This window comes from Triticum aestivum, chromosome 1B, assembly GCF_018294505.1.
Source record: "Triticum aestivum cultivar Chinese Spring chromosome 1B, IWGSC CS RefSeq v2.1, whole genome shotgun sequence".
NCBI classification, from domain to species: domain Eukaryota; kingdom Viridiplantae; phylum Streptophyta; class Magnoliopsida; order Poales; family Poaceae; genus Triticum; species Triticum aestivum.
The window spans coordinates 489275302-489286503 of record NC_057795.1 but is presented as its reverse complement, the minus strand read 5'-3'; the positions used below and the strand labels follow the sequence as shown (position 1 = coordinate 489286503).

At 50.2% G+C, this 11202-nt stretch overlaps 1 protein-coding gene across 1 annotated transcript; it reads left to right on the top strand.

Annotated features, from left to right (window-relative positions):
- The first annotated feature begins 3013 nt into the window (after window positions 1–3013).
- Window positions 3014–7684, top strand: LOC123133965 (protein ALTERED PHOSPHATE STARVATION RESPONSE 1). Its single transcript, XM_044553340.1, has 4 exons — window positions 3014–4919; window positions 5205–5413; window positions 5700–5923; window positions 6489–7684. The coding sequence occupies exons 1-4, from the start codon at window positions 3452–3454 to the stop codon at window positions 7261–7263; spliced, it is 2676 nt and encodes an 891-aa protein (XP_044409275.1). The 5' UTR covers window positions 3014–3451; the 3' UTR covers window positions 7264–7684.
- Window positions 7685–11202: the final 3518 nt, after the last annotated feature.

The following is an 11202-nucleotide window of genomic DNA, read 5'->3' as shown; positions in this document are numbered from 1 at the left end:
GGCGGCGAGCTGGACGGACGGTGGCGGCGAGCTGGACGGCGGCAACGAGCTGGGGAGCAGGAGATGGTCGAGAGCAGAGAAAGATGAGTGAGTGGAGTGGAGTGGGCTGAGTAGAATATCCCAGGAATATACCCAGGCAGCTAAACTAAGGTGGTGTAGTGCGAGTTGATTAGTGCTAAGTCCAGGGGGGTAAATGCAAAAAAGCGTTGGGCTGACCGGCTGTGCTGACTAGGCGCCACTTGTCGTGCTACGATTGGCTGAGACCAGATTTGCACATTGGGTGTAAGTTATGGGACTCAATAGTTGTCTTTTGCAAGATTAGGACCAAATCATCACATCCAGGACAAGTTGTGGGACTTCTGATGCTGTTACCTCCCTACAAAGCCTACGAGCGTTAAACGAAAATCTGGCACCTGATTCTCATCCTGTGAAAAGGACTGACGCCATGGCCAACTTGTTACGTGTGGGCACCGTTGTTACAGAAAAGGTGGCTGATTTTGCCCCGCCGGTCGGCCTCAGGGTACGGGCACGGGCACGGTCTTTTTCTGCAGCCTTGTCGAAAATGAAGGCTCGAAGACGGCCCCGCTCGCAGCAGCAGCAGGAAACTTCTTTATTTCGCTGAGGAAATCAGAGTACTTTTATGTCTGTTTGTCGCTGCCTTGCGGCCCACATTCTCGCCCGATAGATAGATGGGCTACACAAGGCCGTAGTTCAGATTCAGGCCTGATAATCCCGGTGTCCCCTCCACCGCGGCCATGGATTATTTTTACCTAGAAAAAAAGCACCACGCCCATGGACAACGGGATCGTTGTTGCAGAATGCAGACTCGGGACTCCTGTCGCCGCCGTCAGGAAATGAAATCCCCGCACCGCCCTTCTCCGACGAGATCGTTCAGCGCGAAAAAACACCACCCTTCACGCCGGCGGCAAACAGTAAAAACCTCCGGCAATTGCAGGCCTCCATTATGAAAAAGCCGAGCATACTCGGGCCCGTGCTGTGTGTCATTCAGTGAAGCTGCCACACCCCCGCCCCGCTCCACACCGTCACCGTCCGAAAGAGGCCATTTCCTCATACCGCACACGGCCGGAGCCGGAGCAGGAAGAGGCCGGGGTGCGCCCTACCTACCGCCCGGTACGCGTCGCGTCGTTTTGCTCTCTGCGCCGCACGTTAGCCCTGGTAGTACTCGTACCCGCCGCAGGGAGGCCACTCCGTCGTGCCGGCCCGCCCGTAGCTAGCCCGTACCGGAAATGCAACCCACGCCTTTGCCCTCCGGGTCGCTGTCGGTGCGGCGAGTGGCTCTCAGTGGGGAGCGATGGCGACGGCGATGGAAGTACAATCAATTAAGCTCCCGGGGGGTCCCGCCTGTCACCGGTCCGATCAGTCAATGCGCGCTTTGACCTGTCCGTCCCAGTGCCACAGGCGCGCCTCGGGAATTGGGGCCTCGTGAACGCCTAGCATGGCTGCGTGGAGCAGCGGTACGGTCCTCTTGTCTTCGGCCGGATTAACTAAAACAAGCAACGTGCTCCGATCAAGAAGAGAGGGGGTTTTTCATGGCGAGGGTGGACAAAAAGTCCTCGCTTTCGACCCGGCTCACGTGCCCCCACCCCTCGTTCTCCTCCAAGCACTAGCACTAGCAACGCACTCCACCTCCGTTCTGCATGCATGCCTCTCGGAGGCCTCAATAATCTATCATAAACCCCGTAACCCTACCCTCTGCCTGCCGTTCGTAACAGCAGCGTTATGCTAGCACTAAGTACCAAATCACTCTGGTACTACTGTTGTAGTAGTAGTGGCAGTAGTACCAGCCTGATGCCAACTCGTCCGTGGTTTGGTTCCTGCTGTCCAGCCCAGATCTGGATCGCATCACGCAAGCTGCTAAGCTAGCCTAGCCCCCTCCTCTCTCTGCGCAAGCATGGAGCTTGCGCAAGCCGCAATGGCCCGGCGTGATGATGAGATGCGACTGCTGGGCGATCTCTACACTACACTACAGACGATCCGGAAACTAAACGTTATCTCCATCCCCCATGTGTTGATTCCTTCTCCGCCATGAGTGATTAGCGTGACATGCATGTGCCTGCCTCTGGCCTCCTTTCAGATCGCCGCTCCGTCGATTAGCTAGCTAGCCCAGACGGAAAAGCGCGGCGAGAGAGAGAGAGCATCTGCCCGCCTACGAGGCCAGCGGCCACCGGCTAGCTATTGTTACGAGCAAGAGTACCACTACTCCACTCCAGTAAATACAGTAGCAGCTAGTTTTTTTTTTTTTTTTGAGAATGTGCGTGTCGATCGCCAGAATCTAGAACAGTGCTAGCTCCAGTGGACTGGAGTGCAGCGGAGCGGTGGCGTCCTCGATGCGCTCCAGCGACCCACGTGATCCGATTTAGCGAGGCGGAGTTCGTAATTGGATCGAGATGCGTAGTGGTCATGTGTGCGCGCGTGCCGGTGCGCGGGTGAGGGAGGCAAAGCGCGGGAGTTCAGAATTAGGGGCTCAGCTCAGTGGTGCAGAATCTTTGACCATCAATGCCGTGCCCTGGCCCTTGCACGACGAGGGTTTAACTTACTGTATTTCAGTTAATTGAGCAAGCGGTTCTTATCTAAAACAGGATCAAAGCACCGTACTGCAGCGGGCACCGAATGTAATCGTGGTAAAATCTTTCGGCGATCTCTGCTCAGCAAAGACGGCCATGATGGAGGAGCATCGGCTAATTATCACGCCAGATTCGCCACGGATCACAGATTTTTAACGCGTGGAGAGGTAGTAGTAGTAGTACTCTGCGGGGGCGCAGAGCGAGTAAATATTACACTGTCACCGTCGCGCACAGAAATGGGAGTGAGACGCAATGATGTTACTGCCGCTGCGCTGAAACTTACTGTACCTACCTACTACCTCGTGTCCTGCCTCTTCTCTCCGTCGTTCCACGGTAAAGGGAAACGCGTTCTGCCAATTTACCACAGCGGTAACAGATCGCCAGCCCTTCTCCATCTCTCCCCCTCGGCGACCCATACACAGGTGATCAGATCGGCACTGCTCCGTCGCGATTCCATGGCCCCTCCCGGAGTCCTCGTCTCCGGCAGCCCTGAGACATCTTTCCGGTGATGTGAGCGAAGAGCAAGCGCTTTTCGCTCACCCTGCTGTACCGAATGAGCAGTGCATTGCATCTGCTTTAACCCATCGCCACTGCCAGTGTCAGTGCCTGCTCATGCTCATGCTCATGCTCAATAATAAACGTACCTCCGCGCAGCTCCTCCACGTGCCCGTGCCGTGCCACGCTCGCGTCGCGCGCGCGCGCAGCTCAGTGTTCACTCTTCAGTGCTCACCCCCGCCTCTCGCGTCGCAGCTGGCTCACGCGCCCACGCCACCTTTGCTCCCGCGCGCTTGTTTGGGGCGAGCGGAGCACTGACTTGGCGGCGTCGGGGGCGGGCAATGCCGTCGCGGGCGAGGGCGTAGCGCAGGATGGGGTGCCGGAGCTCGCGGCTGGACGCGGCGGACGTGTCCCCCGTGGCCGCGCTCTGCCGGGAGCGCCGCGACCTGATGCTCGCGGCGGGCGACCGCCGCGCCGTGCTCGCGGCCGCGCACGCCGCCTACTTCCGCGCGCTCCCGCGGGTGGCCGACGCGCTCGCGCGCTTCGCGCACGAGCACCACGCCGCCTCGCCGCCCGGGTCGCCCGTGCTCACGCTGCCCCCCTCCGACCACGACGAGCCCAAGAAGCCCAGCGCCTCCAGCTCCACCCCGCACACCGACTCCGGCCACTCCCACATCCACTTCCACTCCGACGCCTCCGACTCTGATCCCGACTCCGCCGACGACTGCGCTTGCGATGCCCCCGGGCACGGGCACGGCGCCCGCGGCGGTGTCAGTGGCCGCGGCGAGATCCCGCCGCCGGCCGGAGTGCCCCAGCAGCGTCACATCCCAGAGCCTGCAGCGGTCAGCCCGGCCATGCCATGGCAGGGCAGGCCCGCGATGCCGTGGGGCGGCATGCCCCAAATGCCGTGGGACGGCAGGCCCGAGATGCCATGGGCGCAGGCCTCCTACGACGCCTACCCTTCTTCGTTCCCAATCCCAGATGTCGCAATCCCGAATGCCTACTACATGAAGGCCAGTTCGGCCACGGCGAACACGGTGTACCAAGAACCATACGGCTACAGCAACTTCGCCACCAATGTGCCTTCTTCTTACATGGGGTACGAATACGGGTACAACAACCCAATGTACGGCGTGCCGGAGGGGGGCCAGCCGGCGGAGCATCGTGGCCGGGAGGCGGCGGCTCCGGCTCCGGCGCCGCCGCCACCGATGCCGATGCCGGAAGCGTCGCCGTGGGATTTCTTCAACCCGTTCGACTCCTACAACCAGGACCTTCCACACTACAATCAAAAGGGGTTTGCTCCGGACGGGTCGTTCTCCAGCAGCCCCAACTCCAGCGAGGTGAGGGAAAGGGAGGGGATCCCGGAGCTGGAGGAGGAGACGGAACACGAGTCGTCGATGAGGGAGTCGCTGAAGGCGAGGAAGGCGGTGGAGAGCACGGCGTCGAACCGGATCGACAATGTGGATGTCAGTGCCAAGGTGAAGGTGTCAATGGAGCACACCGAGTGCGAGATTGACAGCGTCGTCAGTGCTTCGGTTCTCGACTCAGGGGAGGGGAGCGTCTGTAGCTGTGACTGTGACAACGCCAATGCTGGAGGAGGAGGGGCAGCGTCGGCTGGCGATGATCCGGCGAAGGTGAAGAGGGTAAGCTCAGAGGAGCACTCTTCCATGGTGGTCGGTGAGAATGCGCCGCTGCCGAGCTTTGGGACGAGGGATGTTGCAGAGGTTGTGGAGGAGATCAAGGAGCAGTTCAACTCCGCCGTCGCCTGTGGAGATGATGTTGCCAGGATCCTCGAGGTCGGGAGCATTCGGTACAGACCGCGGAGTAGGATCTTGAAATGTGAGTATACCTACTTCTCTTTTCAATTGATTGTACATACATGCTCAATTGCTATGAGCTTATGACACTGAAAGTATACTCTGAAGTCCTAACAGCGTCAGCCCCTAATGCAAGCTCAAGTCACTAATGTTTTTTTCTTTCTAAATTGATTTATGTGATATAGTATTATGTATGTTTCTTCTGATCATAATGATCTGACAACAGCTGTTCTTGCTCACTTTGTCTGCATTTTTCAGTGATATATTTCTTAATAGGTTAGCTAACTTGGCCATTCCCTTGACGCAGTGATAGTTTCACGGATGATGGGAACCTTTGCCTTGTTGTTCTCTGAACCTCCGGTGAAGAATGCGGAGCAATCAACAGTTGGTTCATCCAACAGAACTCAGAATTCAAGTAAAAGAATCGATAGTACCAGCGGTGTTGAGATTAATACCCTGTCTTCTATAATGGACAGATTGTATGTGTGGGAGAAAAGACTTCACAAGGAGATTATGGTATGCTACTCTTCATTATAGAAAGTGTGCCTTAATTCCTGCTGTCATGATTCCGACAATGATCAACTCTTAGAAGTTCAAAGCCTGATAGTGTTCTCAAACTCGACGTAATATTCTCCATCTGTGGAACTCGTATGCTCTGAAATGCATTGGTTGACTCATATGCACAAAATTGGGGCTTTAGTGGTGTTAAATTAATTTTATCTCTATCTATGAAGTGGCACTTTCATTTTTCATGCGTTTTTTTGTAAGCATCTTATTAGCATTTTTCCTTGAATTTTGTTAGGAGGAAGAAAAGTTGAGGATTACATATGACAAAGAATGGAAGCGCCTTAAAGAGTTGGATGAGAGTGGTGCAGAACCGTATAAAATTGATTCCACACGGGCCTCAATAAGGACACTGCTCACCAGAATCAATATTGCAATGAGATCAGCCAAAGTTATTTCTAGGAGAATCCACATACTACGGGATGATGAGCTACATCCGCACCTTGTTAAGCTCATTCAGGGGTATGTGAAGTCTAGTTCAACTGTTTTATCCTATTGAGTTGATCTTGAAATGGTTGAAATTCCAAGCATTTATTATTTCTGTGAAATTGTTAGGATGACATTCATTAGTGTTTTTTTTTTCAGTCGTAAGGAACATTGTTGCCCTTGCTTAAACCATGCTACAATGTGTTAATATCATGTCCAATATTACAACAGTTTTAATACATTTTTTTTATGAGAACCATCGCAACATTACCTATGATTAGCTACTTTTAGGATGTGTTTATAATCACAGTTTAATTGAATAAAATTATAATTGCGCCACTAAACTAAGTTTCAGTTAGGGCATCCTAAAGTTTGGTTATCTTGTTTTGTTTTGAGCAGGGCACTTGTCATGCAAACAGATATGGCCTTGGCCTCTTATGTGACTTGCTTTAATAAAACAAAAGATTCCCTGGCCGATAGCTATTGCCTCAAACAGTATTTTTTGCTCATTTATATCTTGCAAAGATTCTTGATCTCCTGCTATATTGCAAGATAAGATTTTTCAGGGGACTGACCATAAATTGTTGTCATTATGGTGCAGGCATGTTAGAATGTGGAAATTCATTCTTGAGTGCCACAGGAAGCAATTTCACTCCATACTTGAAACTAAATCTCATATTCTCATTCCTAAGAATGGACCAGAAAGAAACTCCTCCAAGGTTACACTGGAACTAGAAATGGAACTTCTGAACTGGTGTTCCTGTTTCAGAAACTGGATCACATCCCAAAAGGCGTATATCGAAACACTCAATGGCTGGTTACTCAAATGGCTTCCTCAGGAAAAGGAGGAAACGTCCGACGGCATCGCGCCGTTCTCTCCTGGTAGACTTGGAGCTCCTGGCGTGTTCATCACAGCAAATGATTGGTGTCAGACCATGAAAAGGATACCAGAAGGCGCTGTCGTGGATGCGATGGATGCTTTTGCTGTTAATGTGCACATATTATGGGAGCGACAAGACGAAGCGCATCAGCAGAAGATGAAAACTGACTATTTATCTAGAGATTTCTCAAAGAGGCTCAAATCTCACCAAAAGGATCAAGTCTTGCCTGGGCATCCTAAAGCTGGTAAGGCAGTTTTACCTGACGGCGACAATGGCAGGGCGGTAGATAGCCGCATGGTAGCTTTGGATGCATTGCATACAAGATTGGATGAGCAGAGAGCTAGGCATGAGGAGACTGTGAGAGAAATCCAAGAGTCAAGTGCAACTGACCTGAAAGCAGGCCTGGCTCCAATATTTGAAGCGTTGGAGTCTTTTACTCAAGAGACACTGAAAGGTTATGAGAATGTAAGGGTTCCTGACAGTGGTATAGCCTGATTTCAAGGTCTTCTTCCTTTTGGTTCTGAATGAAGGTCTGTACAATGAGAAGAGATGATCTCAGGAGTCAGTGGTAATAAGATATGCCAATCACAATACCGTTGTACCGAACGTGATCCAGAAATGATTGCAGCTGATTCCGAACAAACACTGGGGCAGTTTCCTCATTAGCTATTGCTGCTTCTACCCAATGATCTGCCATGAGCCAGGAGTGAATTTGGTTGGAGCGCCTCAAAGGAGGGCCAGGAAATTTTGTAGCCATTTCAGCTTGTGTACATATATTAGTTCAGTTAGTGATTATGCAGAATAGATTATTGTTTCTGTAGAATTTGGCTTGTACATTGTAACAGCTGTATTTATGCGCTGGTCTCCACTAAAAAAAAATGCGCTACTGAATGCAGATGTTCTCCGCCTTCTGCTCTGTGGTGTTGTCTCCTTGGAGTTTGATGTTTCAGTAAAGTTGACTAAAAAATTGTCTCCTTAGAGCAAGAAGAAGGTCGAGGGAGAAGAGAATTTTCTCAAATATATCACTGATTTTTATAAAAAACTTATTTGGACAGACCGATGGATCTTCTATTTCCTTAAACATTCAAGAGGCTCAGAAAATCTCTGGCCGGATGCCGAGATGTTGATTGAGCCTTTTCCCATGGAGAAGTTACACTCTGTAGTTTTCTCAATGGAAAGAACAAATAAAGTCCTGGTCCAGATGGACTCCCTGTTAACTTTTATCAAACAATTTTAAGATGTTGTTAAGTGGGATTTGAAAGGATCATAAAGAAATTTTAGATATTAATAACTTAAAAATCACCTTAGTTCCAAAAACCAAGGATGCTAAGCAAATATACAGAAGTTTAGTCCACTTTGTCTATTAAATGTGATTTTTACAATCATTATTAAGGTCCTAATGAACATGCTTAGTAAGGTAGACATGGAGTTAATCCCATCAGACCCAAACTGCATTTATTAAAGGTAGATATATCATGGAAGAGGTGGTTGTGCTGCAGGAGGCCTTAACTCTATCCGCCATAGGAAATAGAGTGCTTTGCTTTTTAAGGTTGACTTTGAAATGGCTTATGATAAGATCAAATGGCGTTTTGTGCATCAAATACTGAAGGTTAAAAACTTTCATGACCTACTATAGTTATGGCTCAGAGCTAACTTGGGAGGAGAAAAATTCTCTTGTCTCATTTGTTAATAATGTTGAGACTTAAAATCAATTATGATATTAGCCAAAATTATAGTGGATACGTGCCACTAGTCCACGTGTTGAGCGATGGTAACATCCATGCAAATAGCATGGTAAGATTTTTTACTATTGTGTCACTAATCCATCTTTTGCATACATTCTTCTTAAGCAAAACTACATTGCTAACTATGTTACTATTATGTTCTTCAACAGAAGCTCCCGAAGGATGTTGTGCCTCAGTTGATGTATACCAAAGGTCAGATGAGTATTATTAGCTTACGGCCAAGTTCGCTGGTGGCTTTCCAAAGTGCATACTCGACTTCCCCAACAAATGAAGGCCTCAAAATCAAAGGATGAAGAGAAGTAATGAATGCGCACAGGCAACCAATTGGAGATGGCATGGATGCGCGCAAATCATAAATGGGAGACAGGTGGATCTCTATTCTCCATAATGGAGATGGAGGGGTTTACCTGTTTTATTCTATTTTACCTAAGAGAGAGGAGTAGGTCCTAGCTAGTACTTGTCATGTGCTAGAATGATGATGAGTTATTTACCTAGGATGATAATAATTAGCTAGTGTTGGTTAACTTGTCAGCCCATTGTTAGAGTGTGGGAATGTATGGAGGCTTTTCAGGGCGTCTGCATTCTGGACCGTCGGATTGAGCTTCCAAAAGAATCCTGGGCGTCAGATCTGCTGTGATGTGACTAGCAATGAATAGTGCCTCTCTTTTGTCAAACGTTCTACCTTCTTGCCTCTCCATGACATGCGGGACCCGGAAGGGGTGGGCAACCGCTGTCATAGACTGTGGAAGCGGGTGTGGCCTATGCTGGTTTTAATGGGCGTGGGGGTCTGATACGTCCATTTTGCATCATGTTTTCCTACTGTTATTTATAATGTTTTTATGCATAATAATGCTTTTGGGAGCAATTCTAATGCCTTTTCTATCATAATTTTACAAGGTTCACATAAAGAGGGAGAATACCGACAACTGGAATTCTGGACCTGAAAAAGCACGTCAGAGCTACCTATTCCGCACAACTCCAAATAAGCTGAAACTTCACGAAGATTTTTTATGGATTATTTAAGAATTATTAGAGCAAATAACTACCAGAGGAGGCCCACCAGGTGGGCACAACCCACCTGGGCGCGCTAGAGAGCCCAGGCGCGCCCTAGTGGGGTGTGCCCTCCTCGGCCCACCTCCGGTGCCCCTCTTCTGGTATATAAGTCATTTTGACCTAGGAAAAATAAGAAGAGGACTTTCGGGACGCAATGCCGCTGTCTTGAGGCGGAACTTTGGCAGGAGCACTTTTGCCCTCTGGCGGAGCGATTCCGCTGGAGGAACTTCCCTCCCTGAGGGGGAAATCATCTGTTGGAAATATGCCCTAGAGGCAATAATAAATTAGTTATTATTATTATATTTCCTTGTTCATGATAATCGTTTATTATCCATGCTATAATTGTATTGATAGGAAACTCAGATACATGTGTGGGTACATAGACAACACCATGTCCCTAGTAAGCCTCTAATTGACTAGCTCGTTGATCAATAGATGGTTACGGTTTCCTGACCATGGACATTGGATGTCGTTGATAACGAGATCACATCATTAGGAGAATGATGTGATGGACAAGACCCAATCCTAAGCCTAGCACAAAGATCGTGTAGTTCGTATGCTAAAGCTTTTCTAATGTCAAGTATCATTTCCTTAGTCCATGAGATTGTGCAACTCCCGGATACCGTAGGAATGCTTTGGGTGTACCAAACGTCACAACGTAACTGAGTGGCTATAAAGGTGCACTACGGGTATCTCCGAAAGTGTCTGTTGGGTTGGCACGAATCGAGACTGGGATTTGTCACTCCATGTAACGGAGAGGCTGGGCCCACTCGGTAGGACATCATCATAATGTGCACAATGTGACCAAGGGGTTGATCACGGGATGATGTGTTACGGAACGAGTAAAGAGACTTGCCGGTAACGAGATTGAACAAGGTATCGGCATACCGACGATTGAATCTCGGGCAAGTACAATACCGCTAGACAAAGGGAATTGTATACGGGATTGATTAAGTCCTTGACATCGTGGTTCATCTGATGAGATCATCGTGGAACATGTGGGAGCCAACATGGGTATCCAGATCCCGCTGTTGGTTATTGACCGGAGAACGTCTCGGTCATGTTTGCATGGTTCCCGAACCCGTAGGGTCTACACACTTAAGGTTCAATGCCGCTAGGGTTATAGGGAATAGATATACGTGGTTACCGAATGTTGTTCGGAGTCCCGGATGAGATCCCGGACGTCACGAGGAGTTCCGGAATGGTCCGGAGGTAAATATTTATATATGGGAAGTCCTGTTTTAGTCACCCGAAAAGTTTCGGGTGTTATCGGTAATGTTCCGGGACCACCAGGAGGGTCCGGGGGTCCACCAAGTGGGGCCACCGGCCCCAGAGGGCTGCATGGGCCAAGTGTGGGAGGGGACCAGCCCCAGGTGGGCTGGTGCGCCCCCCACAAGGGCCCAAGGCGCCTAGGGTTTGGGGAAGGGGCTCCTCCACCTTGCTTGGGGGGCAAGTTTCCCCCTCTCCCCCCTTGGCCGCCACCCTAGATGGGTTTTTGGGGGCAGCCGCACCCCTTGGGGTGGGAACCCTAAAGGGGGTGCAGCCCCCTCCCTCTCCCCTATATATACTTGAGGTTTTGGGGCTGCCACACATAAGAGTTTCCACCTCTCCCTAGCGCAGCCCTACCTCTTTTTCT

What these genes read in the sequence shown, in the direction of transcription:
- LOC123133965 (XM_044553340.1), top strand. Translation starts at nt 3,452, where the DNA reads ATGGGGTGCCGGAGCTCGCGGCTGGACGCGGCGGACGTGTCCCCCGTG. An exon ending in GACTTCACAAGGAGATTATG is followed by an intron (nt 5,414 to 5,699) that starts GTATGCTACTCT and finishes GAATTTTGTTAG; the next exon opens with GAGGAAGAAAAGTTGAGGAT. An exon ending in CTTGTTAAGCTCATTCAGGG is followed by an intron (nt 5,924 to 6,488) that starts GTATGTGAAGTC and finishes ATTATGGTGCAG; the next exon opens with GCATGTTAGAATGTGGAAAT.